This window comes from Trichoderma virens (assembly GCF_000170995.1).
Source record: "Trichoderma virens Gv29-8 chromosome Unknown TRIVIscaffold_5, whole genome shotgun sequence".
NCBI classification, from domain to species: Eukaryota; Fungi; Ascomycota; class Sordariomycetes; order Hypocreales; family Hypocreaceae; genus Trichoderma; species Trichoderma virens.
This window is the reverse complement of record NW_014013744.1, coordinates 1,139,141-1,165,807: the sequence shown is the minus strand read 5'-3', so window position 1 is coordinate 1,165,807 and position 26,667 is coordinate 1,139,141. Positions and strand designations below refer to the sequence as shown.

The following is a 26,667-nucleotide window of genomic DNA, read 5'->3' as shown; positions in this document are numbered from 1 at the left end:
TATTTACCTACACTTCAGAATGCGGTAATTTAATGCCTCCACGACCCCCATAATGGCATCCTGGATGTCGAACACCTCCCGCAAACAATCGTCCAATGATTCTCGACCTGAAGCGAATACTTTGAAGTTGGCAGTCCAGAGGGAGAATTTTGCAAGCTGATTCTCTACCAATGCTAACTCTCGAGCATGAATAGATGCAGCTGCAGGAAGACATTGCTGAAAAGACTCCATACATTGCGCAGCACATCCCGAAATAGTTTGCTTTGTTGGTGCCTGATTCAGCGAAGCCATATCCGGCTTCACATGAAGATACTTCTCTTGCGAGGTGATGATGGCGAATCTCGAGGGCTAATACCAGAGCAACGTGCATTCAAGTTCGGCTTTGTGATGATGTCGACTCCACTTGGATTCTGCAATACTATGCTCCTTATCTGCTTTGGGTAAAAGTACTAGGCACCCCATCCAACAACTGGACAGCTATGCAGCAAAGTCAAAATAAATATGTATAGAGACAAATTTATGATACTAGCAGTGAGGCTGAAGAGGTTATCCACGAATGAAAGCATAGATAGGTACCTACTACAGATACTACCTAGCAATCATGTGTTGTTGGTCCTTCCCCGCACGTCTTTTATTACATGCATGTAGATTTTGACGCCTTACGGACAGGCATCCATCAGGCTGTGGTTATCTTCACACAAACTTTACCTTGCAATCTTCTGCGAACTACCATATACACTCGAGCGGATACAAGGATCGTATCATACAAAGATTAGCAAGTTTGTCAACTCTACCTGCATGTTGAAATCCAGTCTTGATAGAGTCCCCTAGAGGGCGAGATGGCTTCATCCTCTGCGCCTACAGATGTTCTTAATGGTGTTCAATTGTTGATCACAGCATCTGAAGCAATTCTTGGTGCTGCTAGAGCCCTGAGAATGGAAGAAAAAGATGGCGAGCTTAAGGTGTTTTATGCGGACGTCACAGCCTATTGTGCCATCGTGAATTCCAATTGGAAGCGCGTAAGCAAGGCAGTGTATGGAGTTGACGCGGATCTCATCTATAGAACTTTAGATCACCTAGAATCTGCAATTGCACCCGACATTCCCGATCACTTCCTCCGTGAAGCACTTCCGAGTGCTTCACATCATGGGAAACTGCGCGCATTCAGTCGGTATTGGGGTGAACGAAGCGACAATAATGCGATCCTCCGATATATCAGATTTGGAGCGAATATGGAAGAACGCGACCAATTCATCCAATTGTTGGCTGAGTGTGAAAAGGAACTTGGAGTACGGTACCCTGAAAACGAATATGACTGGACACTCGAAGAACTTCCTACCAACGAAAACGCTGGGCCATCATCCTTCGCCGTGTGGAATGCGGCGCAGTCCATCTTTGAGGTTCTTGTTGCTTATAGCAATTGCGATTGCATACCTACTCATGAGGCTCAGCTTCGTTTAGGTACCCACCGAAAGAACACAAGTGGAGAGGCAAATATGGACGAATGTCTGGACTTCGATATGTTTCTTTTCATGAAACAGGGCTGGAGAGAGACGCATGTTCTCATGGCGAAAGAGATAAAGGAGAGTGTTGTACAATTTCAGGCCAATGCCCCAATAAAAGAGCCCAAAGGAAAGAAAAATGGAATGAGGCTAAAACAACTATGTGAGCCAATTGGGAGGCTCGAACATCGACTTAATCTCAAAGTTACCGGAGGCCAGATATTTAAGCTACAATCCAAAATGAGCACTTTTCTCATCGACAGAGCGAGGAGCCCTATAACGTTGGAGCAGTTTCTTAGGAAAGGATCACATCCTTTCACTGAGAAGACAAAACGCATTCTTGCTGTGATGCTCAGCTACGCTGTCCTTTATCTACACGATACTCAGTGGCTGCAACCCACATGGAGCTCTTCGCACGTCTTATTTCTCCCCACAACCTCTTCATCCATCCCTTTACAGCCATTCATCCAAACTCATCTGATAAGTCACTCCAAATCCGACTGGGATTCATGCATCAGCCCAGAAGTTACCGAACCAGACGGCCTAGATCCTGATGATTTACTAGTACATCGCTGCCCTCTTCTAGTCACACTAGCGGTGATGCTCATGGAACTTTACTTTGCTGTTCCTTTCGATATCTTGGCCAAGCAATACGGTGCGGACCTCACAGATTATACTCAATCACCAATCTCTACACCGAGGTATCTAGATGTCATTCTAGTGTACGAAGCATGCAAAGGCGAGATTCCCGAGAGCTACCAATTTCACTATGCTGTGAAGAAGTGCCTAGATCCCGCAACCTGGGAAGACGAAGACGAAAATAAATTGGATAGCGAGGCACTAGTATCGAAGATATATCAAGAAGTCGTCAAGCCATTAGAGACTGAACTATGTCAAGCTTATAGCGAAATCTCTACTATTAATCTTGACGAGTTTGCAAAGACCATTGACATTGCGAACTGGGGCCCAATTGTACGGCAGCGAGTGCAAACTAAGGCATCAGAGGGCGACGCGAAGAATCATGAACAAACTCGTCTTCGTAAACGAGCTAGATCTACACCACCAAGTTGCTCTCCACGATCTTCTGTGGGGGGTTTCTCCAGTCAACGTTCAGCAAAACAGCCATGTGTTTATAATCTAAATGTTGCTCCTGGCTCTATATACGATGCACCTCGAGCAGCGATGATAGATGATAAATACCGAGCTTCTAGATTCTTTGATGACGAAGTAATCGCCGAGGCCTGTATAGATCGAGAGTAAGTGATCAAAAGATTGTCTACGGAAGTCTCTGTGTTGCTATAAACCAAATTATGAATATAGTAAATAGGGGGCTGCTTTTATTAGAGGGATTTCTAACGTGTGAACCTGCAGGCTCTCAAGTTATCGACGCTGGAAGTTTCGATATCGAGAAGTCTACGACAGATTCATTCCACAGAGCCCAGCCCCACCCAGCATCAGGATTGCCATTCTTGACACAGGTATCGATATACGGCATCCGGATATTGCTGCACGACTTGAAAATATTCAAGACAGGTATAACTGGATCAAAGAGGATGGAAATATGGACAGGAGTGTTGTGTTTGATCAGAGTGGCCATGGCACGTTCGCGGCGAGCTTGATTCTCGATTATGCGCCTGATGCTCAGCTTTATGTTGCCAAAATAGCTGACAGCGAGCCATCAACGGCCAGCCTGATTGCCAAGGTAAGTTTCTGTTACCAGACGCTGTTGGGATTCGCCGGGGTTAAAATTCGCTCTAAACTCGCACCTCAGGCTATTAATTATGCGGTCTCTACCTGGAAAGTAGACATCATCTCAATGTCATTTGGCTTTCCTGCATGCGATATGTACGATTATCAAGAACTTGAAGATGCCCTTGCAAACGCTCAAGCGAAGCGCGTATTGCTTTTTGCCGCCGCCTCGAATAGCGGTGGGAGGCAGGGCCACGCATACCCAGCTCGTGACCAGAATGTTATTGCCATTCATGCGACCGATACATATGGTAATCCGTCGACATTTAGCCCTACAGCGATTGGTCACGATGATAACTTTGCAACGGTCGGTCAAGCTATTGAGTCGGCGTGGCCAGTGGATCTATGTGATAAAACATCCAACCCCCAGTCTCTTCAATGCAAATCTGGCACGTCGTTTGCGACACCCATTGCAGCTGGGATTGCAGCTTTCCTCTTGATGTATGCAAAGATACACTTTCCAGGTAAAGCTAATGCGTTGAAGAGTCGGCAGAGGATGCAAGCGCTGTTGAAGCAAGTGGCCGAGAAAGAGGTGGGACAGACATTGAGGGGTGGTTATCATTTCATCGATTTGAGCATGAATCCAGATAGTTTGTTCGGCAAGCCCAAGGATTTCATAGATGCGACGATCAGGAATATTTTGAATACCTAACTGTTATCGAGCACGAAGAAAACAAGGGCATCAATCTTTCCGTAAGGCTAGCGGAATTGCGACAAACTATACCGAGTACATCAATTAATTCATATCCACGAAATAAGGGGTGTCACGCTTCCAAAGAAAATGGTTGATGATTCTAATGCCATATTCGATTTCGGATGTATCCCTCTATATCTAGGTTCTATGACTAGATCTATACCATCTGCAACACCCTCATTTGCGCCATCATCTAGTCGACCTCATCAGCCCACTGCGCCGGGGCTACAAAGGCTCCATCTGGGCCCAAAGTCCCCGCAACAAATCTTGAGTCAAAGTTAGTGATGGTATTTGAGAAAAGGGATTGGTAAACTTGCTTGGTATGACTTCCTCTCGCAGCAAGCTGGCCCTTGCTATTGTAGAACTGTACGGTTGTGTAGGCGAGCGTCTTTCCGACTGTTATGAACCATTAGAACCAGCCACAATCTTATTTAGCAATAACCACATACTCTTTTCACAGATAGCCGTGCCCTTGAGGACATCACCCGGTCGGCCTCCGGGGCTGAGATAGGTCACTAAGTGAATGAGGTCAATAGTGTGAAAACTTGTATCCAGAAAGAGAGGATGCCTTTACCATTCAAGTCAGTCGATACGCCTGTTGCAAACCTTCCAGTGGAAGCAACTGCCAGGGATCCCCCGAGATCGACGAGACTAGCTATAGTTCCGCCATGGATAGTTTGGAGTCGGTTCTAAAGGGACAAGTTAGTGAGATGTCTTTCAAGACACAGAGGGGTAAACTTAAAGTGTGGTCTTTATGGATGTCAACTTCAAAGTCAACTCTGCCCTCAGAGGCATTTATCACCCGAAACTAGAAAGTCGTGTGAGCACCGACTGAGGTTGTTGGCCGATCTGGAATGCCCATGCATACCCGGTTCTGCAGGAGTCTTATATCCCGTTGTTAGTGGCTTTGCCTCGGCATATGGCGCTCTCATGGGTTTGCTCATACCTGGGCTCCAGGCCGGATTCGGCCATGAAGGACCGCATGACGGCCTTTGTAAAATTGAAAGGAGAAAGCTTTCTGGTCATGATTTTCTTTGATCTGACTCAATTGATTGAATATTCTTTAATGTCGCTGTTGGGAACTGAGATGGGCTCAATTGCTAGTTTGGACGACATTACCCGTTATCGCTCGGCTTAGCCGATGATGTGCCGAGAAGGTGTGACGTAATCTTCACGCGCCGCGCTTCAAGATCGTGAACCTCCAAAGATCAGATCATGAGGCAGCAACATCGAACATACTAGGAACCTGTATCCGCCTTTGGACGGATCACGGCCTCCCCATCCGCCCAGCATGTCTGTAAACCCTTCCCTCCACCTCGCCGAATACCTGGAGAGGCTGCCTGGTACGACGTTCAAGAAATTGTACCAGCAGCCCTCTACAACGTTTGCTATTTTTCGGCGCATGCTGCCGCATCTAGCAAAAACATTTGTCATGAGAATGCTTTTTCTTCCCCATCCGATGACTCTCACAGATCTAGACGCATGGGTGAAGCCAGAAGCCAAACGGTTCGATATGCTTTGCTCTGTGGCCACCACGCGTAGCGTCTAATGTTGGTACAGGAAGAAAGACCAGTCCCTCTCCATCCTGCGAAGCCTTCACATTGTCCAAATATCCGCCCCGTCAAAAGAGAAGCCGCAGGAGATTCAGCTCATGTCCAATTTCAAGAAGTCTCTACGGCTAGCCCTCACTGGCGGTGGAAATCACAATTCCTTTGGCGTGCCTTCTTCCCTTCTCGTCCCACCCGAGATCGACTTGCCGTTCCTCGATCGATATGCACGTAAGAAGTGGGAGGATGTGCTACATTTCGTTGTATCTAGTGTCGGTTACAAGAGCAGCGTGGGCGACGGCTCTGGACCGAATAAGGGCGTGAAGGAGCTTCTCATCGCGGGGCGGTTAGTTGACAGGCGGCCGAATGGAAGCCTGGGCATCACGCAGGCTGGCTTCACTTTTTTGCTGCAGGAGGCAAACGCGCAGGTCTGGACGTTACTTTTGCTGTGGCTGGAGGTACTGGGCAATAACAAGGGCTCTGGGCTGGATCCGGTCGACATGCTTTCGTTCCTCTTCATGCTTGCTAGTCTAGAGCTAGGGAGGGCGTACGATACGAATGCGCTGACCGAAGAGCGACGGAATATGCTTCCTTCTCTCGTCGATTTCGGCCTTATTTATATCCCCCAGCATAAGCGCTCCATGTTCTTCCCAACCCGACTGGCAACAACCCTGACGAGTGGAGGGAACAGTTTACGGACAATCAGCGAGGGCGTCACAGCTGCTACTCAATCAGCCCAGACTTCACAACAGGCCCTTGGTCCTCTGGGTGGCAGCGGCGGCGAGCAGGCTGGAAGCGTCGTCATTGAGACCAACTATCGCCTTTATGCCTACACCCAGTCCGCCCTGCAAATTGCCGTCCTCGCCCTCTTCGCCAAGCTTAACATGCGATTCCCCGACATGGTGGCCGGGCGCCTCTCCCGCGCATCTATCCGCCAGGCCATCAACTTTGGCATCACGGCCGACCAAATCATATCCTACCTTGCCGCTCACGCCCACGAGCAGATGCACCGCACCGCTGCGCTGACCAACAAACCCGTATTGCCCCCTACCGTCGTCGACCAGATCCGCTTGTGGCAGCTCGAAAACGAGAGGATGAAGACGACGAGCGGGTTCCTGTTTCGGGATTTCACCGATGATAAGGACTATCTCGATACAGCACGTTTCTCTGAAGAAATTGGGGTTCTAGTTTGGAAGAATGACCATGCGCGGATGTTCTTTGCCAATAAGCATGAACAGATTAAGGATTTCTTAAAGACAAGGAAGAGAGCAGAGTGATATCTTTTCCCCTCAGGTTTTTTTTATTACAAAATTACTTTCCCCTTTCTCCTTTAGTACCGACTGGCGGATACAAGGTATTGATAAATTCGTTTTAAATTGGCGTCAGGAGCATGGGGATATGAAATATAGGCGGAAGCATGAATCAATCAGAGCTCCCAGATGGGAACAATTACACACATTATCATAGACACGAAAAGTATATTAAATGAATCAGACATTTTCACAATCGAGTACCTCGAAACTTATGTACCATACAGTAGTTCTACATTGTCTGCCATACCTGTGTCCTTGCGATTCTTCCTCGTATCTCTCCAATTCAAGCATCAGCTACTTCAAACCATTAGACTCAATATTTTCCATGTATCCATTTCAGGGTCCCAATTTCCAGTTTTATTCCAACAAATACCTTTGAGGCCATTAGTGTATCCCAGGGTCATCTCCCCAAGATTTTCTTCGGTGAAGAGGGGGGAAACAAGAAAACGTCGTCAAAAAAGAAAGAAGAACAAGAGTAAGAAGAGGCGCCCCGTTAGGGCCGAGAGCCACTCTGTTATTGAACAATACAAGCAATTGAGACACGAAATGATGACGATTTTTCACGACATGGTAAGGCGCTTTCCCCGAGATGCTCTGGAAATGCTCCCAGAAAGAAAGCTCTTGCTCTTGTTGTCGTGATTATAGGAGCCATGTCGCAGTCCAGTCAGGCTGTGTCTTTCGCTCTTTCTGATAACCGAACTGCCGAAAATCTTAGCCATGAAGCCTCTCTCTTCCATGGAGCCACCCTCAGGAAGCAGAGAGGGTCGACCATGTCGACGAGCGTAAGTTTGCTGCCAGGCGTGCAAGGAGCGCCGTGCTTCGGTTGTGGTGCAGAGTGAATCGAGATGATCGAATATGCGACGGCATCGAGCCTCCTCTTCAGTTACTGATGGAGTATTGGATGAGGTCATGAGTGTCTTCAAAGCCGAAGTAGTGGTTGAAGTAGGGAGATGAGATGTGCGTTGGTATAGGCTGGTATAGGGAGTTTTTGTCTGAGCCGAAAAAGAGTCGGCCAGCGAGCGTCGAGATTCACGGGCATCTGCGGCGAGATTCTCAGATGAAAATCGGTCATGAAGGGCCACGAAACGGCCAGACCAGTAGGCCGATGATTGTGCGTTGCTAATCCGCATTGATGGAGTCTCAGAAGTGCAACTTTGAACCGATCTGGCCAGTGATGTTGTAGATGGTTGCATCAAGTTCAATTTCGAAAGCTGGGGAGAAGTTGCTGTTGTTCCAGTAGAAGATGGAGACATTTTGGCAGAAGTGCCATTAAAAGCAGAAGTATTGATAGAGCGAGTAGCCAACGACGGCCGTGAAATAGACGTTTTCAAGTCTTGGAGGGCACTCATAGTTCGAGACTTTGGAAGTTTATTGACCAGGCGCGGCGTTGGTGAATCTAATCGGGGAAACCCATCAGGCGCGGGAGGTATATTCTCATCTTGCTGAGTCACGATTGGCACTGAGATAGGCGTGGCCGTTGACGCCGTCTTGAAGTATGGTTTTGGTATGGATGAAGTTGATGATAGAAGGCTTCTCCGTAGCTTCTTTGAAGATTTTGGATCAGCGCCAGCTTTGATGGTTGGCTTGGCAGCGATGTCAAAGCTTTCGACGGTAGGGCTGCTCTGCAACTGCCCGCCACTGCGAAAACCTTCGGAGATGCACCTCAAGCTCTGCATTGGCAAACGGCTGTGACTTTCGAGAGTCGAGCCAGAGCTATCTGTTTCGCAGTCTTTGATGGCATCGACAATAATAAGCCTCTCGCTTCGGATAAGATCGGCACCTCTCGAGTTTTTGACAGGACCTATCGGCGCAGAGATGAGGGGTCGTCTATTTTTTCCTTGTCCTCGCATTTTTGTTCAATCCGTGGCAACGGCTGCCAAAGATGACGCTCTTGGTACTCTTCTTGAACGATTGTGGTTCAACGGATTACGGTGTGAACCCAGGTGTCAGGGGACATATGGTGGCAGTCAAGAAACAAAGGCTTTAGTCAAAGCGTCTGTGATAATCGTCTTCAAATCGCCTTAAGCATTTTCAGGATTAATAAGATTTCTTGGTAATGGTAATAAGCTGTTGTTTAGAATAGCTGAATCTGGTACTGGCGGGAAGAGCTGATGGCATACGAGAGGCGTAGACGATGATCACCTTTGCTCATGCAAAATGCCGTGAATGAACTGCGAAATGGATATGTGGATATGCCTCCAAATTAAAAAGCCAAGAAGAATGGTAAAATTGTCTCGAGAAAATGGCAGTGCCGTATCGTCAAAGCCGCAAACAGCAGATGGTGTTCGTGGTCAACGGCAAATCGCTTTGCTCCTTGGAAGCAAACAACGGAGGAGGCAAGAATCGACAAAGGGAAGGGCAGAAAAGGCCATCAAGGACGCGTATTTGTCCAGCACGTGTCGTATTTATGGACAAAGGGACGCGTGATTGGAAGCGATGAAGAAAAAAGAAGAAAGAAGAAAAAATAGTAGAACAACTGACGGCTGACAGATGCAGGCACCTCGGGCAGCTGCCAGGCAGAGTCCACCTTCCCACTGGCAGAAACTCCCGGCCGCGCAGTTATTCCGTGAGGCATCAACTTATCTGGCGCTTTATAACTTGAAGTTTATTTTAATTGAGTACCTCAGTATCAATAACATGAAGGTATCATAGACCCCCAGATGCCCCATCTCTCCCTCTGCCCTATGCATTGAAGCCGTTCTATTGCTGGCCAACTTCCTCGGTCTATTGCCACCGCTTGTGCCGACTTCCTTGGCTCTCAGTCCCGGATCACTATTTTTGTCGGTGTATTTCGCAAGATCTATCCATTATCCGTTATTTCCTTGGACAAAGAGAAATCGGCTGATGGCTATTCCTCCCAGCCGTCGATCTTGAAGCGAAAAGCAACGTCCCCTTCCCCTCGAGGAATCTCATTCCCATTGGAGTCCCAAAGAGCACGTTCGATATAAGTTGCGTTGCCCTCATTGTCGACCAATAGCACCGTCTGCCTCTGTGTTCCATACATGCCCTCCTCGAAGCCAATGGACGGGTGCGGGCTCGCGCTCGGTGTGACATCCGGCCTTGATTCCGCCTTGAGCTCTTCGATAGCCTTCAGGTCGTTCTTCAGATGCGCCCACAAGACACGCCCCTTTGCAGTGGCCTTTTGCATCTCCTCACGGTGGACGTCGTCGCCGATTGGCGGCACGAAGATGGTATGCCTCATCAGGTTCATGTACTCTTGTAAGCTTGACCCCGCAGGCCGCTTGGGCATGGACTCTGTGTCGAGAATTGAAAACAGACCTGCGACAAGGTCGTCTTCGGAGGCGTTCTTTGCTGCAGCGTCTTGAACCACTTCCTTCAGGAGGCGTTTCCCTGTAGTCACCTTGGGCCACTCGTTGGGGTCGTTGTAGACCGTGTTGCTGAGGCCCCAGACGCCATCTGGTGCCAATCCGACTATCGGAACGTCGCTCACATCATCAGCTCTGTTGCTCACGATGGCGATGCCTTCATTGTTGCGCCTCAGCTTGCCGCACACCATAGAAAAGCCTCCTACACCCTTGACACCGCCATCTTTGACAAGCTCGTCCACGCCCTTCTTGACTCCTCCATCCGGGAGTCCTCCGAGCCACATATTGACCATGCGACCCCGGCTTTTGATGCCATGTATTGGGTGCTCAGCATCATCGTCCACCAGTTCCCGGTAGTTGGTCAGCACAGCCAGGCTGCCGGTCTTTGTTATGCCTAGCCAAGTGCCTTTTGCCGCCCTCTGGAGGTCTCGCGATGAAAGAACCTCGCCGCCTGTCTCAGGGTGTGTCCACCAGTGCGGCCGTGACGTAGGCCTTAGGATGAACTCATCGCGATTGTCAATGAGAATGAGCGAGTAGCCGGGATGTGCGGTTGTGAATAGCACGATACACATTGTGGTGAATTTGCGTTGCTGGATATGTATGTCATGTACAGTATAAGGTTTGGTATGTTGTATGAAGTATGTACGTTGGTGTGGATGAAGACGCTGAAGCTCAGGCGATTGCCCCGTAGCTTTCTATTATAAGGGCGAAACCAATACAGTGCCGACGTCGGCGCCACAAGAACGAGGCTGGTTGAACAACGCACAAAACACGTCTAATACGAGCGCCTCCTTTAATCACAGACGCTTCGGGATATCGCCAAGTCCAGGGATTGGTGCCAACACATGCCACTTCAGACTGTCGCTCACATCATAAGGTCAAGTGCAGCAATGCAAGGCGTGGGCTGATGGAGCTGCGGAATCCGCCACCAACCGGCTTACGCTCAAGCCCCGCTGGTACGATTGCCGAGCCAATGCGCTGATGGACCATGAGATCGGCTGTGAAGGTTTGCCATGCGATTATATTCCGATGTGTACGAAAATGTGTAGGAATCATCGAATGGGGACCGGTAACGCCCTTTGCCAATACATTGCAGCACTCAACCTCTGCTCGCTTACACCGGAAGGCAAGATTGGGCGCTCAAAGCCGATCAACACGGCATTATGCTATTCAGCGCAACACGACGATTTCATATTCCTTAAAGGGATCTCAACAAAGTCTGTGCTTGAGGATCTAAGTTATTCACGGCCTCTATGCTTCCGTAGTGATTATTGTGACACAAAAGTAGGTATTGTGATTGCAGGGCTCGAGCAAATACATGTACCCTGCAACTGCACCCATGCGCTCAAGGGGTCATCCAAGAAGAAGAACCAATAACCCATGATTCTGTTCTGTAACAAGACATATGCAGCGCTTGGAGATCTCGTGACTCCGTAGATGCTTGAATTAGTTGCTTTCACCGTACTCTTCTGCGGGTGTGCCCCTCAGGTAGGTCGCAAGAACAATGGTGTTGATTGGATATCTTGTATCCACATAACGTTTCGAGAAGGTCTTTGAGAATATGAAAGCGACAACGAAGCACGGTCTCAGATGGGTTATGGTAATATTCTAAACAAAGTAATTAACACATTTTAAGTTCTTCTAACAATGGAGAGACCTGGAATTTGCGGGCGCTTCTGCTAGTCTACTAGGTATACGTAAGTTTGCCATGACGCTTAGATGTCTACTCGTCCAAAGCTCTTCAATCACACCTTTGTAGGTATTCAAAGATCGCAAAATGCGATAACAATGGGTAAAAACAGCATGCATCTTGATTGGCTTAATTGAATCTGTTAGCTTGTCTTTCATTGTTGTTTATCTTTAGTACAAGTGAGAGTGATGAGATGAAGGCAGATGGATCAAGCTTGAACATCATCCAGAGACTCTCCCGAATACAGACCCCTTTGTTAAAACCAATCCAGATTTTCTAAGATGCTCGAGTATATATAGCTGGAGTCTTCAGACTTCGTCGGAAATATTTCACCAGGCAACTCTCAATCTCAGTTACTTTGCCTCTATTGCAACAAACTCCTATATACAACAAGAATTATACCACTACCCTCTACCAGCCAGGCAGTTATACATCAACACCACGCGACAAATTACAACAATGGCTACACATGCAGATAAGATATACAAACTGGAACAGAAGCTCGAGAAGGAGACTCTCACATCTATACTAAAAGTTCTCACATTCATATGCCAAGAGACGGGCTCGACGACTGAGGTTGTGCCTGTTACGAGGCCAGACATAGCCTCAAGTTCATGGGTCTATCAGTACTCATACCGCGGAATTAACATTATCCAGAGGCCTGAGCCAGTGGGTTTCGCGGGATGGAGGGAATACGATCCGAACGACGGAGGCCGTACGTCCATTGTGATTCACTACTCTGCTGTCATGAACGGCGATCAGCGTTGGGAATTCCAACTCTCCATTTATGATCCCGAAAAGTTTTGGGAGTCTTTGAAAGCACATGGCAATGCAGCGACTGACTGCGAGGAATATAATAAGCTTCTTGCTACTCTCTGGTCGGAGACTTACAAGATTCCCTTTAAGAACAACAGAAGCCCGATTTCTGCTCGGATTACCAAAATCGAAACAGTGAACTATCCAAAGGCTGACAAATAAAAGCGACACTCACGCAGGAAGGGTAGTGGTGAGAGGCGACTTGATGGCGGTGGATGGGCTGTTTAAGTGTTTTAGATGTTTCTAAACTCACTTGATGGAATCTTTTTGGTGTCTGTCTTTTGGTGATATCATGTGTAGTTTAGGTCTGGCTCGTTGGATGGTACCTTTTCAACTTTTTATTATACAACTACCTAGAGTAACATGAAAGATGCGCCTCGCATTTCCCATATTAACGCTACGATGCTACGATGGAACGATTAAAGGTAGCAGTGATTTCTTCAGTAAAACATCGAATAGCAGACAACAATGTATTGCTCAGCAGTGGTTGAATAAGATGGTGTCAGAAAAGTGACTGCGCTTGGCGTTGGGCATATCAATACATGTGCGTCAAGATATCCACTGCTCCCCAGGCTTAAATCTCCTAGATCCGGGGAAAAGGGCGAGTGTCTCCCACGTGAGTGAAATCCTCCCTAGCAGCAACCAATCTGATTAGTTCAGGACGCAACTGTCATCCAGGTTGGGCCAACACCCGGACTCTCGGAGAGTTTATCGTCATGTAGAAAGCCTAGCATTGGTTTGAGAAGATACTCGTTTTATCCGTGTAGGTCAGTGCTTTCTCTTCTCCCTACCTACAATGACAACATCTGGTGGTATTGACGAGCCAAAAGGCATGCCGCTTCTCTGAAAGTAGATGCATTTGGACTGCACCGCTTGGGACTGCGCTCGATATTAGCCCATCAGTGCCTTTTGGCTAAGATTATTCTGCAGGGCCTGCGTTATTTGCCGACAAACCCTAGACCCGACGGCCAGGATGAAGTGCTGTGTGCTGGGCTTGTTGTGTTGCTTCACCGTTTGCCAAGAAGCCATGGATGCGGTTTGTGTGTGGGACAAACAACGGCCGCAACGGAGGATACGGGAGTGGTGGGGAAGCGGGCTTAATGAGCTCCATAGAGGCAGTGACAGGTGCCTCCCTGGTCTGTCCAGTGTCTGAAGCCTTAAAATAGGCACCTCGGCTTCTATGAGATCAAATATTGAATGGAGCCCGGAGGCCAGATTTATGAGACGATTACGGAGCACAGATAGAGCCATCTCTAACCAAGGTACTTGTACTCCGGCCAGCAGAGTATCAATCATAAATGACCGGCATCCGCGGACTCATTAGCAGTACTGGTACCTACCTGTTACTGTTAATCCAATCGCTCGCTCTCACATGTGCAGGCCACACCACACGTGAGCTGACCTTCCTAAAGAGAAGAGTAGACTATTGAATTCTTAAATTTTAGTCTGGTGTCACTTTGCAGCTTTCGCCCTTTCGGTGCGCTTCCAGTCGAGGCAGATGCAACGTTAGTGCATGTACCTTATGTTGGAACTTAGGCACGGCTGGAGCTTTACTTACCAGTGCCGTTTCAGTAGCTCCACAGCATCGTCCAGTTCCCCCGTCTCCGAGTCTGTCAATCAATTGAAGCCTTGCCCTCTACGAGTACTGTAGGTGTTGGGTAAGGAATGTTGTCGTTGGTCGATACCTAGAACCCTGGTACTTTGTGTGGTTGTACACACATGCGGCGAGTAGCATTCACAGGTACCAAGGCTCGAGGTAGCAGCCGGAATTGGCTCGGGCTTTTCTTCTTTCATGTGCTTACTTCAATGGCTTGAGGCCCGAGTACTTGCGGAGCTGCTGACCGGGGGCGCGCTGCCGTTGTACCTGCTTCAGCTTCTGGAGATGCCAATGCCAAGACAAACCCGCCACTAGTACGGAGTACGGAGGTGCGATGCTGCCAAATCGCCTCAAGGGCAAAAAGACCCTGCAGCTCTGCTCCTGTGCCGCTGCGGTTTCCTCTCGCGCTGCTGGCCTGCTGTCTTTGTCGTTGTCGTTGACATCCTTTGCCATTCTTTGCTCTGCAGTGGCGTTTCCTTGCTTGGCACTTGCTCATGTGCCCGTGATACCTCAGCTTCGGAGCTTTGCTAGGCCCCTCTGTCTGGGCCAATTCACGTGAGGGCTGGACATTCGACCTCGTTCTGCCTCTGCCTCTGCCTCTGCCTCTACCGCTGCTCCTGATCCCGAGCCTGTCCGCGTTGCCTTGCTCCGTCCGCCATCATGGCACGACGCAGGTATAGGCTGTTTATGGTCTGTGCCGTCGTCATTCTCTTCCTCCTCTACAGAGTCTCGCAGAACACATGGGAGGACCCTGCCCATCATGCCAGTCTTTACCGTCCTCCCACCTCGAACTCCCCTGCTGCTGCGGGAGTAGAGAGCCAGCCGAAGCCGCCTCCGAAGCCTGCGCCCGAGCCCGAGAATATACCTGAATCTAAGCCGAAGCCTCAGCCCGAGTCCAAGCTTAAGCCCGAATCGAAACCGGAGCCAGAGCATGCTGCTAGCCAGAACAATGAGGGCAAGCAAAGCAAGCCCGACGACGATGATGACGGGCCTGGCGTCAAAATCCCCAAGCTAAAGGAGCTGGACGATTCGAAACCGCAGGTCAATGGCAAGGCATCTGCCCATGCAGATGCGGAATCAAAGCCTGCAAACAATAAGATAGCCCCTACCAATGAGGATGAAGAGATTGAAGATATTCACCAGAAGAATCCGCCAAAGAACGCCCCTGGAGTGCCGGCAGACACCCGAATCCATTGGAGGCCCGTTACCGAGCACTTCCCTGTGCCTACCGAATCCATTATAAGCCTCCCCACGGGGAAGCCGCAAAAAGTTCCCCGAGTGCAGCACGAGTTTGGCGTCGAGTCACCGGAAGCTAAATCTACACGAGTCAGGAGACAAGAGCGTGTTGCTAAAGAGATTGAGCGGGCGTGGTCGGGCTACAAGAAGTTTGCGTGGATGCACGATGAGCTGTCGCCCGTCTCCGCCAAGCATCGCGATCCCTTTTGCGGTTGGGCCGCCACTTTGGTCGATTCCCTAGACACTCTGTGGATTGCAGGCCTCAAGGAAGAATTCGACGAGGCGGCCAAAGCCGTTGAAAACATTGACTTCACCACCACCCCTCGCAGCACTATTCCTGTTTTCGAAACGACCATCCGATATCTTGGCGGTTTGCTCGGTGCCTTCGATGTCAGCGGTGGCCATGATGGTGGCTATCCCATACTTCTGAAAAAGGCTGTTGAACTCGCCGACATCCTCATGGGTATATTCGATACGCCAAACCGAATGCCGATTCTATACTACCAATGGCAGCCAGAATACGCTTCGCAGCCTCATCGAGCCACCTCCGTCGGCATAGCGGAGCTTGGAACGCTCTCCATGGAATTTACACGCCTGGCTCAGCTTACCAGCGACTACAAATACTACGATGCCGTGGATCGAATTACTGATGCTCTGATTGAGCTCCAAAAACAAGGCACCTCCATTCCCGGTCTATTTCCCGAGAATCTAGATGTCTCTGGATGCAACCATACCGCAACTGCAGATCTACGCAGCTCACTTAGTCAAGCAGCGCAGAAGCAGATGGACCAAGACCTTTCTGAGAAGCCGGGTAATTTTATTCCTGGAAAAGGCACCAAGACCGAACCGCACAATGCTGAGAAACGCCCCGCGCAAGGTACCGACAGCAACGAGTTTATAGTTGGAAAGCTCAGCGCGGATGAAGCAATTGCAAAGTTGCAAGCCGCTGATGAGGCTAGGGCAAAGTCCTTGGGCAAGTCTACGGACAAGTCTACAGAAAAATCCGACGGCTTCGTTGTTGGGAAGATTGGTTCTGAGGCTCTCAGGGACAATCAGACACCCGCTGGCAAAACGGATGCGTCAGACAAGGGATTTGTCGTCGGCAAGATTGGAGCGGAGGACCCACGGCCTGACCAGAAAATGCCGGACACAGCTGGGACAAAATCCTCGGAATTCGTGGTCGGCAAGATAGGCGCAGAGGACCCACGGCCTGACCAGAAGATGTCAGACGCATCTGGGACAAAATCTTCAGAATTCGTTGTCGGCAAAATAGGCTCTGAAAATCCTGAATACGCGAAGCAAGGGCCCCGCGAGGATGATAAAACGGAAACTCGTCCGGTAGATTCTCTCCGGCGCCGAGACGTCAGTGCTGATGAAAATAAATCTGTCGAGAAACCCAGCCAGGTGCCATCCCAACAGACGGCAAGGCGAGGAGCGCCGCCTTTTGGAGCCGATGGCTTCACGGCCAACTGGGATTGTGTTCCTCAAGGTCTGATAATCAGTGGATACGGGTTTCAGCAATATCACATGGGAGGTGGTCAAGACTCGGCGTATGAATATTTCCCGAAAGAGTATCTACTTCTCGGCGGTCTGGAGTCCAAATACAAGAAACTGTACGAGGACTCTGTCGAAGCAATCAACGAGTGGCTCCTCTACAGGCCCATGACAGACGGCGATTGGGATATTCTATTCCCTGCCAAGGTCCAAACAGCTGGAAATCCCACTGAAGACCTAATGGCAACGTTTGAAGTTACTCACCTGACGTGTTTTATTGGTGGTATGTATGGCCTAGGCGGCAAGATCTTTGGTCGAGAGAAGGATCTTGAGACAGCCAAGAGGCTGACGGACGGCTGCGTCTGGGCATATCAGTCGACTGTCTCTGGTATCATGCCGGAAGGTTCCGAAGTCTTGCCGTGTCCAACACTCGAAAAGTGCGCTTTTAACCAAACCCTCTGGTGGGAGAAGCTGGATCCCGCAAAGGATTGGAGAGACAAGCAGGTGGCCGAGTGGGAAGAGAAGAAGGCGGCGTTTGACAAGCAAAAGGGAAACAAGGCCCAAGAAAGCAAAGGGGACCCCAGGAAAACTAGCGACAAGGATAAGGAGACAGCCGGTGAAGCCTTGAAGGAAACTGCCCAAGACTATGGCGACTCCACTGGTAACTCCAAGGCCATTCACAAGAGGGCAGTAATTCCGCCGCCAAAGTCGGGGGATGAAGAGGTTGGTTCAGAGCTGCCGCAGTCGCTCAAGGATAAGATCGGTCTCAAGGGTGATGAGAAGAAAAAGCCAGCAAACAGTGGCGTCGGTATCCAGCGAGAGCCTGGTGCGCCAGTCGACTCGGTATTGGAGGCCAAACGACTCCCTCCTCAGGAACCGAAGGAGCAGGAAATCATTCTTCCAGAGAAGCCTCAGACGCACGAGGAGTTTGTAAAGCAACGGATTGCCGAATTGGGTCTTGCCCCCGGTTTCGTTCACATCACTTCCAGACAGTATATCCTCCGGTAAGGAACCCCCTTTTTACACCAAGTCGCATCATGACACCATTTGCTAACATCACATCGCTAGACCCGAAGCCATTGAATCGGTATGGTACATGTATCGCATCACTGGCGATCCTATTTGGATGGAGAAGGGCTGGAAGATGTTCGACGCCACGATGAACGCCACCCGCACAGAGATAGCCAACAGCGCCGTTGACGATGTCAACAGCCCAGAGCCCGGGCTCAAGGACGAAATGGAGAGCTTCTGGCTCGCCGAGACGCTCAAGTACTACTACTTGCTGTTCTCGGAGCCAAGTGTTATCAGCTTGGACGAGTGGGTGCTCAATACCGAGGCTCATCCTTTCAAGCGGCCCGGCGGTAGCGTTATCGGACACAGTATATAAGAGGGAGGCAATGAACGACGAATCCATGGGTAACCACTAAAGGGGGGATATTTTTATTCAGCATGTCTATGTTATTGTCTCTGGGGCTTTATTTCTGGTTTTCCTACTTGTTTTTTGCAAAGTCATGAACAAAGCATCCGTGTTGCATATGGAGTCAAAATCACGACGGGCGTTGGAAGAGTATTGCTTAGGAAATATGAAAATACTAGAATTCTATAACAAAACTATATGCATTTGGCTCTTTGTAAATCCAACAATTGTACTTGGAAGTTCTCCCACCAATAAAAGAAGAAAAAGACGACACAAAATCACAAACCAACCCATATCCACATTCCGTCCATACTCGGTAGCCGTCGTATTAGCTCTCTCATATAATACATTGAATCAAGCTCATTTTTATGTCAATCATTCTGCACAGAAAAGAAAGAAAAGAAAACAAAGACATCAAGGTCGATAAATAGGATATATATACCCGTCCGTCCCTTCTCCCCAATTCATCCCCTATTGTATTTCCCCCCAAGACACAAAAAAAAGAAGAAAAAAAGACAATGGAAAGCATAAAAAACATTGATCCGTAAACAATAGCACATGACAAATTCGTCTTCGAATGCCCGATGCATCATCGTCGTCTATAATTCGCCCAGTGTGACGTTCGACTTGCTATTTCCCCGGGCCTCATCTATCCAACAAATGCCGTCTTCATCCTTCATCTGTCGTTTTCCATCGTCGCACAGTGGGCGTATTCAGAAGAGGCGAAAAGTTCGTTCGTTCGTTTGTTCGTTCGTTCAGGCCGGGATTCGTATATCGTCTGTCTCAGTTGAAAGCAAGATTTTTTTTTCTTTTTCAGTTCGGTTTTTGTTGTCGTTTGGACACATTAAGTATTCTTCGTGAACGCCGTCGTAACTCCGATGCTGATGCCTGTAAACCAACCAACCCCGTAAAGTCGAAAGTTGTGCCGCCCGTTTACATGCCCCTGGTATCGCCCATCACATATACACATAGACTTCCCGTCTCATATCTCATATTCACCATTCCTAGCCGCATTGTTTTGTTTTCCCACATTAAATCCACACTCATCACACCATTGAACTCAGGACGCGTATGCTCAATATCATTACGAGCAAACCAATGGTGACGATGATGAGTAGCGTAAACGAGAACCAGCCCATTACCATGGCGCTGCTGCCTACGCCACTCTTGACGACACCATTACCAAAATCTTGAGCGATGACGGATGCTGCGACGGATGCAGTGTGCTGCCAAAGGACTGAGACGAGAACGAAGATGGACGAGATGAAGATGATGGCCAGTGCGATTTGCGAGACGGGACGAGAGGGGAATGGCTTGACTTCGCGCTCGGATCCTTCAGAGTCTTCCTCCTCATGCCATCCGGGGAAAGTGGCCAAGAGAAGCAGGCAAATGAAGGCGAAGATGATGGCAATGATGCTAAAGTCGGCGATTAGTAAGGCCCACACGCGCACGCGATTTAAATAAGAGGAATGTCACTCACATCAGGTAGGGAAACACAATCATGTCTTTGAATTGGGCCGCCAACCAGATGAGGTTGAGAGGGTCCTGGTCCACTGTGACTTCCTTGGCCAGGGCTGTCGCATTGTTACTACACAGCCACGAGCCGCCGTCCGGGTTGACGCAGATGCCAAAATAACCAACTCGAGCCTGCATTTGGGCGTTTCCGGCGATGTTCTCCAGGGCGGTGAAAAACTGGTAGTCGACCTGCGCCGTGTCGGGATTGGGCTGGTATGACTTGTAGTAGATGGATAGCAGGAAGATTCCAGGGATCAGAGGCGACGAGGACGAACAGCCGGCAAGCAGCAGCGCTAAGATGAGGCGGTCAGCAAGACGCATGAACATGAACGAATGTATTGATCGTGATGCGACATACACAGAAGGATGATTGCGACGACGATCAAAATCATCAGCACGTGGTGGTAACCCAGAAAGGGGACAAATCCTGTTGATGAGACACAACGTTAGCCTTCTTCTACCGCATTCCAGAGCCTCATGGCAAAAGTCACTCACGATGCCATCCCACATGAAATTTGCGCGCGATAATCCTCGTGCTGGAGCTCGAGCTTGAACTGGTATGGGTTCCGCTTGCCATTGTTGCGATCTCGACGGAGGGGGGTGTCCCTCGCTAGATTCGAGATGAGATAGGCGCCGTCGAGGTAATATCAGGAGAGGAGAGAGCTGTCGACAGCTGCGATGCTCCAGGACAAGAGGCGACAGTCGATAGATCAAGAGCGCCGAGAGCGCAAGCCGTTGTAATCGCGCAAGACTGCTATTGCCCCACGCAAAGCAAGACACTCTTCGCTCAGCAGACGAAGCCAGTCGCGATACCCCTCGTAACGATGTTGGAATTGTCGCGTGGCAGCGAGACGGTGCAAACGCAGGCTGGAATGCGGATAGCAAGCCCGGTCTATCGATAATCGTCAAGAGCAAGATACAAGATCAAAACGAGCGTGCAATGCGCTTGGACCCTGCAATGTCGAGAGTGCGGATGTCTTGCTGCGTGCTATCAGTTGTCATGGACGACGTGCAGGACGAGACTTAGCTCAAAGAAGAGAGGAGCTCCCAAAAGAGGAATTGGAATCGACAAGAAAGGGCACGACGTAACACGTAGCTGGAATGGGGGGGGCGCCTCTCTCTCTTCCCTTAGTGACCTGATTGAATTCGCTCTGTGACTTTTTTTTTTAATAATTCAGATGGCTGGGGAAATGCTCGTGAGTGACCAACCATCCGAATTTCGCAAGCCTGCGGTCGAGGCAGGACAAGCTCGCATTTTGGTTGGCCCAGCCACGCCTTTTACGGTATTGACTTCCGTTGGCCGGGCGACCGGGGTGACGTTGGCAAATAGTGGGGCGCCGGGGCCGCGGGGGGACCTTAAGTGGCTGGAAATCGCCTCTGAAGAAGCCCGCTGAGGCCATTTGCGCTGCACGGACGACACTACGACACTACAGGGGCTGCAGAGCGCTGCTGAAGGCGCTCCCAGGACCCGGAAACAACAACAGTGGGGGGGTTGTCTTGCTCCAGCGGGTGCCTTGCAGGGGAAGCAGTGCGCTAAAGAGGATTTTTGGACAGCGCGGTGGCGACGCACGGAGTTTGGCGAACATCTGGATTTGCACGCGATCGATCGTCGGTGAGGCTTGAGGGCTCAGGCGGGTGGGTAAGACACGCATGTTTTTCGCGGACCTGCAGCATCGGTAGTTGATACGTCTAGGGCTGCTTAGCATGTGAATACAGACACAGACAGGCCGCTGCTAGATCCCGCATCTCTGTCTGCCTCCAGGTGTTGTTCTCTGCGCTCTGGGCTCTCCTTCGCAGAATACCTACTGTAGATGCGAATACTACGGTACAAGGTTGGTATACTGGCCATCAGCGCTACAAGCACACGAATCCTCGTATCTTGGCGGGTTGCCATGACAATCCATTGGCCCTCGCAGCCAAGGCGAGCTGGCCGAAGCTAATGCTTAGGGTCGTGTCAGGCATTAATTGGCAGCTCGTGTGTGTCGCGTCGCTGTGTGCCAGATCCTGGTGTAACTCGTACGGGTACTGTACTTGTAGCTCTTACATGTACTTGCATGGATGGGTGGACGTGCTCTGAGGCGCAGCCCTACTGACCGCCTGGAGCGTTCGAGGTTACCAACATTGAGTTCACCAGCATTTGTAGCCTTTGACAGAAACAGTCTATATATAGCAACTCTTTTTTTTTTGTTTTTCGCGCAGGCCAATATGGGATTGTTTACTCTTGGCTTCGTTTCTGACATTGGGAAACGCCTCGGCAACTGAAAGTAATCCCAACTCCAACGGAGTGCCGATGCCGACTACACGCTCGTACTCGTATACAACCAAAACATCTATTGAAACCAGTCGCCAAGAGAGTCCCTCTGCCAGCGAGCAGAAAACCCAGAGCTGCTGCATGCCCCCTATTAATGCAGCAATGCCTTGCGCCATTAAGAGCAGTTCTCCGTAAGCACTGCATGTTTCCAGCTGTATAATTTGCTCAGCTTGGCAGCTTACCCCCTGCGTTTGCGTCTGTTGTCTGCAGCTCGTTATTAGTACGGAGCAGCTGTTCCGCCTCATGCCCTCCATTGCCACGACGATTCTGCCAACCAAAATATGTTATCTTGATGCCATTATTGCTTTCCATCCTGAAAAAAAAAATATGAATAGAAAAGTATTTTGACCCAATTACCCTTCATCGCCATGAGCCCAAGTGATGGACATTGAGTCCAATTTGCCGTGCAAGTTCGATGCGTTCCGTCTCGGAAACTCCTCGGTAGACGCATATCGATAACGAGCCACCCACCAATAAACATGGCCAGCTATCTGCAACGTACATCGTCATACCTTCCAGCTTCGACGCAGCTCTCCATAGCCGCGTGCAAAGATGACGACCATGTCCGGAATAACCAATGGCATCTCCCTTGATACTCGGGTTGAGGATTACCTCGAGGATAAGCTTCAATCCACCACGGATCTCGAGCATCTCGACGAACTACTCACAAACGTCGAAATACAGCGAAACCAGCTCCAGTCGCAGCTCGACGATGCCGTCAAAGAGCTGGAGGAGGCGCGGCGCATAGCCGATGAGCGCCATGCTTCGCTCCAAACCCGTATTTCCGAGTTCAACGAGCTACAAGAAAGCATCGACAGACGAGTTCAAATAGCTGCCGCATCGGATGCGCCGAGTGAAGCTATCGCGCGATTGCAAAAGCCCATGAAACAGCTACAAACCGTCGAGCTGGCCCAGAGGTACTTCATTCTGCTTCAGGATGCTGAAAGGTTGCGGAAAGAAGCCCGGTCTCATCTTCCGGGCAGCCCTAAGGAGGCGCTTGAACCATATGCACAGCTGAAAGAGCTTGTCATTAGACTGAGGTCCCTACCTGGAAATGACGAACTTCACTTGGTGGATCATGTAGAGAAGATGACGGAAAATCTTTGGAATGAAATGAAGCAAATCATGTCTGCTGAGCTGGAGAATGTGCTCAATAAGAAGCACTGGCCCAAGGTTGACCCTCAGTCTGAGATGGATGAGGAGTGGGTGGCCTGCGTTGAGAAGCTCCTCGACCTCCAGATGCCAGAGGTAATCCACAGTACCGGCGTCGTGACTCTGTTGCCATTTGAGGTCATGGCCAGAATGTTCATTGCCGAATTTCGCTTCCACTTCATTAGCGATAAGCCGACCAGCAGCCCTCAGTCAGTCGGGACTCACTGTTTCCCCTGGGTTCTGACGACCTTGGAAAAATGGGAGGACTTCTTTCGCGATAATCTCGGCCATCTCCTGGCATCCAAATTCCACGATACACCTGTGGCTGACAAGACCATATACGCGGACCCTGCCTGCGCTCTTGTTACGGCGATGCTGCCCGTTATTCGAGAGAAAGTCGATGCCGTATTATCGGAGACGAGCACGAATCCTGGATTCCTGAGTAATTTCATCTCACAGATTATGACCCTGGATGAAAACATTCGATCGCGATTCAACTATGACGGCGGTGATCCTGAGAACGGTTGGGCAGGACTGTCTGAGAACGTCCTAGAGACTTACTTTGATGCGTGGTTTCAGGCTGAGAGGAGCTTTGCGCTAGAGAGATTCGAGGTGATTATGGAGAATCGGGATGGACGCAAAATCGACTACGACTATTCAGTGTCCGGCAAGATGAAGCCTACCTACGCGGCCGTGCAAATCACTGATCTATTACGAGTCGTGACGACGAAATACGAGCGTCTCCGTAAAGTCAAGCAGAAGCTCAAGTTCCTTACGGATATTCAGTTGGATATTCTTGATGGATATCACGATCGTCTTAGAAGCTCGCTCGAGGCCTATCAGTCTCTAACATCTACATTGGGTCGAACCATCCACGGCGTAACGAAAGAACAACTGACTGCCTTGGAGGGGACCGGGGCTTTGGAGACGCTATGCAAAGTGATTGGTAGCGCCGATCACATTGCCAACACGTTGACAGAATGGGGAGATGAAGAGGTGAACTGCACACATATATTGAGGAAAGAAGAGAATGCTAATGAAACGGGTAGTTCTTCGTCATACTATGGGATCAGCTACATAAGCGCGAATCCAGACATATAAGGCTTCAAGGCTCAGTCATCGCCGGCGTGGTCGGACACAGCGATGACATCAAAGAGCGCACAGTTGCCGCAGTCGATGGAGGCAACGAGGATGGGGCCATCTTTGATGAGACTATTGCGGCTTACACCAACCGTCGCAAGGCAGGTGAAGAACTTCTTGTGGGCGCTTTGGTTGAGTCCCACTCCAAAGCACTGCGCGCCTATACTCATAATGTTCAATGGACCACAGTCGGCGAAAGCGCAACTCCAGGTAAGCGTTATCCCCCGAATCATGTGGTAGACTCTGCTAACTGAATTATGAAAGATGACTCTTCGGCCTTCTCCATCACGCCAGAGCTAGATGAGCCCTTGAGCGTCCTCAAGAGGAATCTGGAATTTTTGGGCAAGGCCTTGTCTGCCGCCTCTTTCCGCCGCGTCTGGCGAGATGCGCTTGACAAGCTCCAGGACTTGCTGTGGTCCAGCATTCTCACCCGCCAGTCATTTACCGCTCTTGGGGCGGCGCAGCTTGCGCATGATTGCGCGTCCATCTTTTCGCTAGTGGACCGCTTCATTCCCAACGGCTCGGCCGCACTGGAATCTCTTCGCGAGGGACTCGTCCTGCTCAACTTGCCGGCTGCGGCAGAGGGCATGACACTTAAGCAGGCTAGTGATCGAGCATTCACAGACAATGACGAGGCACGCAAAGTCCTTGAAGAGCTGGAGCTGGTGGCTCTAACGCCGCCGAATGCAAGGCAAATTCTCCAGAGGCGAGTGGAGAATAATGAGAACGTTGGGTGGTGAGATGATAGAGCTTCAATTTTGCATAGATCTGAATTGAAAGAAATGGTAGCTGTTCATCAGCATCATTATGCATCAAAAAAGTATCATATATGATAAGATATCTATCTAACTGATTAATTTCATGTTGAATGCCCAATTCCTCAGCCAACCAAGCGCAATACGGATGTCTAGAATGTTAAGCTATTTTCGGAAATTCCGTCTCTATCAGATTTGTTTCGCCTTAACTTTTTTCAGTTCACGCTCATTCAAAACCGATGACTTTTTTTTATATCTCGTTTCCTTGACCGGTAACGCCTCCTCCATCATCCAAAAGAAAGAAAGAAAGAAAGATCGCCCGCTTATCTCTTCACCCCATGTCCCTTTAGTTGATAGCCCGCATGGTCATTTCTACCACGGCAAAGGTGCCTGCGCTCACAGGCATGGCTCTAAGAAGGGTAGGTCCAATGCCCTTCCAGAAGCCCCTGATGCCGTCTGCGCGCCATGTAGCGGAGAAGCAGGAGCGCATGGTCGGGTATTTCTGCTGAGCACCGAAGCCGTCCGTCTGCATCTTGCTCTTGATGACGTCGAAGGGGTAGCTGGCCAGCCAGAGGGCCTCGCCGGCGAGACCTCCGTAGAGGGCGATCTTGTAGCTGGGGATCTGCTTGCGGTCGATGCCGTTGCGCGCGGCGTCGGCGTTCATGAGGTACTCGAATGAGGTGAACCAGGCGCCGTAGGCAACGGACTCTCGCAAGACGGTCACGACCTCGCCCCTGTAGAGGCCGCTCAGGGCACCGTTGTGGGAGCTGACCTTGCGAATGCAGTCCAGAGGCCCGTTGTACAGGCGACCCTCGCCGTGCGGCTGGCTCTGCAGGCGGATACGGATATGCTCGATGGGTCCGGACAGAGGTGCATTGGCAACGCCGGCAAAGGCTCCAGCCAAAAAGTACTGGCCGTAGCCAAGTTCGGAGGGTTTGCCCTGGGCGGAGTTGCGATCCTCGAGCCACCGACGAGCGGCGTGGAAAGCGCCGAACTGCACAGACACGCAGGCGCCGATACCGATGAGGGGCGTCAGCGTGCCCTTGTAGAAGGCCAGGGCGCCCTCATTCTTGTAGATGGAGGTGGCGGCCTCGAGAGCGCCAGAGTACTGGGTCGACGTCTGCAGGCGGACCTTGACGATGTCGAAAGGCTGGCCTAGGAGGAGTGTCAGCATGTGGGTTTCTGTGAGCCGCGAGAAAGCGCTTCGGACCGTCGCCAGATGGATGGCAACTGAGCCCCTCCAGGAGAAGACGAGGAGATGAGGAGAACAAAAGGAGATGACATACCGATCAAGACTTGGGCAATGCCGCCAACAGCGCCAGAGAACAGATCCTTTGCTGTCTGTAGCGCACCGCCCTGGTGCTGTTCAATCTCGGCGGAAGCCATCTTGATTCCGTGGCCCTGCGGCCGGAA

General features: G+C 50.1%; 10 protein-coding genes across 10 annotated transcripts; 5 read left to right on the top strand and 5 right to left on the bottom strand.

Moving 5' to 3' along the window:
* Positions 1 to 839: 839 nt before the first annotated feature.
* Positions 840 to 3,903, top strand: TRIVIDRAFT_37019 (uncharacterized protein; the record flags this gene model as incomplete). The annotated part of the gene is made up of 3 exons (XM_014102323.1): positions 840 to 2,474; positions 2,899 to 3,204; positions 3,274 to 3,903. 3 exons carry the CDS (start codon positions 840 to 842, stop codon positions 3,901 to 3,903), a joined length of 2,571 nt encoding a protein of 856 aa, XP_013957798.1.
* Positions 3,904 to 4,041: 138 nt separating this feature from the next.
* On the bottom strand, positions 4,042 to 5,005 carry TRIVIDRAFT_215832 (uncharacterized protein; the record flags this gene model as incomplete). The annotated part of the gene is made up of 7 exons (XM_014102322.1): positions 4,042 to 4,211; positions 4,263 to 4,341; positions 4,395 to 4,460; positions 4,520 to 4,634; positions 4,688 to 4,753; positions 4,814 to 4,829; positions 4,892 to 5,005. The coding sequence occupies 7 exons, from the start codon at positions 4,969 to 4,971 to the stop codon at positions 4,139 to 4,141; spliced, it is 495 nt and encodes a 164-aa protein (XP_013957797.1).
* A 231-nt stretch (positions 5,006 to 5,236) lies between these two features.
* Positions 5,237 to 6,769, top strand: TRIVIDRAFT_36912 (uncharacterized protein; the record flags this gene model as incomplete). Its single annotated transcript, XM_014102321.1, has 2 exons — positions 5,237 to 5,451; positions 5,506 to 6,769. 2 exons carry the CDS (start codon positions 5,237 to 5,239, stop codon positions 6,767 to 6,769), a joined length of 1,479 nt encoding a protein of 492 aa, XP_013957796.1.
* Positions 6,770 to 7,088: 319 nt separating this feature from the next.
* Positions 7,089 to 8,655, bottom strand: TRIVIDRAFT_220842 (Hypothetical protein; the record flags this gene model as incomplete). The annotated part of the gene is made up of 2 exons (XM_014102320.1): positions 7,089 to 7,099; positions 7,506 to 8,655. 2 exons carry the CDS (start codon positions 8,653 to 8,655, stop codon positions 7,089 to 7,091), a joined length of 1,161 nt encoding a protein of 386 aa, XP_013957795.1.
* A 497-nt stretch (positions 8,656 to 9,152) lies between these two features.
* Positions 9,153 to 10,951, bottom strand: TRIVIDRAFT_215831 (uncharacterized protein; the record flags this gene model as incomplete). Its single annotated transcript, XM_014102319.1, has 1 exon — positions 9,153 to 10,951. One exon carries the CDS (start codon positions 10,701 to 10,703, stop codon positions 9,654 to 9,656), a length of 1,050 nt encoding a protein of 349 aa, XP_013957794.1.
* Positions 10,952 to 12,280: 1,329 nt separating this feature from the next.
* On the top strand, positions 12,281 to 12,799 carry TRIVIDRAFT_220840 (uncharacterized protein; the record flags this gene model as incomplete). The annotated part of the gene is made up of 1 exon (XM_014102318.1): positions 12,281 to 12,799. The coding sequence occupies one exon, from the start codon at positions 12,281 to 12,283 to the stop codon at positions 12,797 to 12,799; it is 519 nt and encodes a 172-aa protein (XP_013957793.1).
* Positions 12,800 to 14,894: 2,095 nt separating this feature from the next.
* On the top strand, positions 14,895 to 18,321 carry TRIVIDRAFT_112062 (family 47 glycoside hydrolase; the record flags this gene model as incomplete). Its single annotated transcript, XM_014102904.1, has 4 exons — positions 14,895 to 15,127; positions 15,200 to 16,363; positions 16,838 to 17,968; positions 18,033 to 18,321. Coding segments are annotated over 4 exons (2,817 nt in total), but the record flags the coding sequence as incomplete, so codon positions are not given.
* Positions 18,322 to 19,427: 1,106 nt separating this feature from the next.
* On the bottom strand, positions 19,428 to 20,318 carry TRIVIDRAFT_148922 (uncharacterized protein; the record flags this gene model as incomplete). Its single annotated transcript, XM_014102317.1, has 3 exons — positions 19,428 to 19,797; positions 19,862 to 20,189; positions 20,228 to 20,318. Coding segments are annotated over 3 exons (789 nt in total), but the record flags the coding sequence as incomplete, so codon positions are not given.
* Positions 20,319 to 22,759: 2,441 nt separating this feature from the next.
* On the top strand, positions 22,760 to 25,239 carry TRIVIDRAFT_55928 (uncharacterized protein; the record flags this gene model as incomplete). Its single annotated transcript, XM_014102316.1, has 3 exons — positions 22,760 to 24,355; positions 24,409 to 24,709; positions 24,764 to 25,239. 3 exons carry the CDS (start codon positions 22,760 to 22,762, stop codon positions 25,237 to 25,239), a joined length of 2,373 nt encoding a protein of 790 aa, XP_013957791.1.
* Positions 25,240 to 25,308: 69 nt separating this feature from the next.
* On the bottom strand, positions 25,309 to 26,640 carry TRIVIDRAFT_212573 (uncharacterized protein; the record flags this gene model as incomplete). Its single annotated transcript, XM_014102315.1, has 2 exons — positions 25,309 to 26,409; positions 26,541 to 26,640. 2 exons carry the CDS (start codon positions 26,638 to 26,640, stop codon positions 25,601 to 25,603), a joined length of 909 nt encoding a protein of 302 aa, XP_013957790.1.
* Between the last annotated feature and the right edge of the window lie 27 nt (positions 26,641 to 26,667).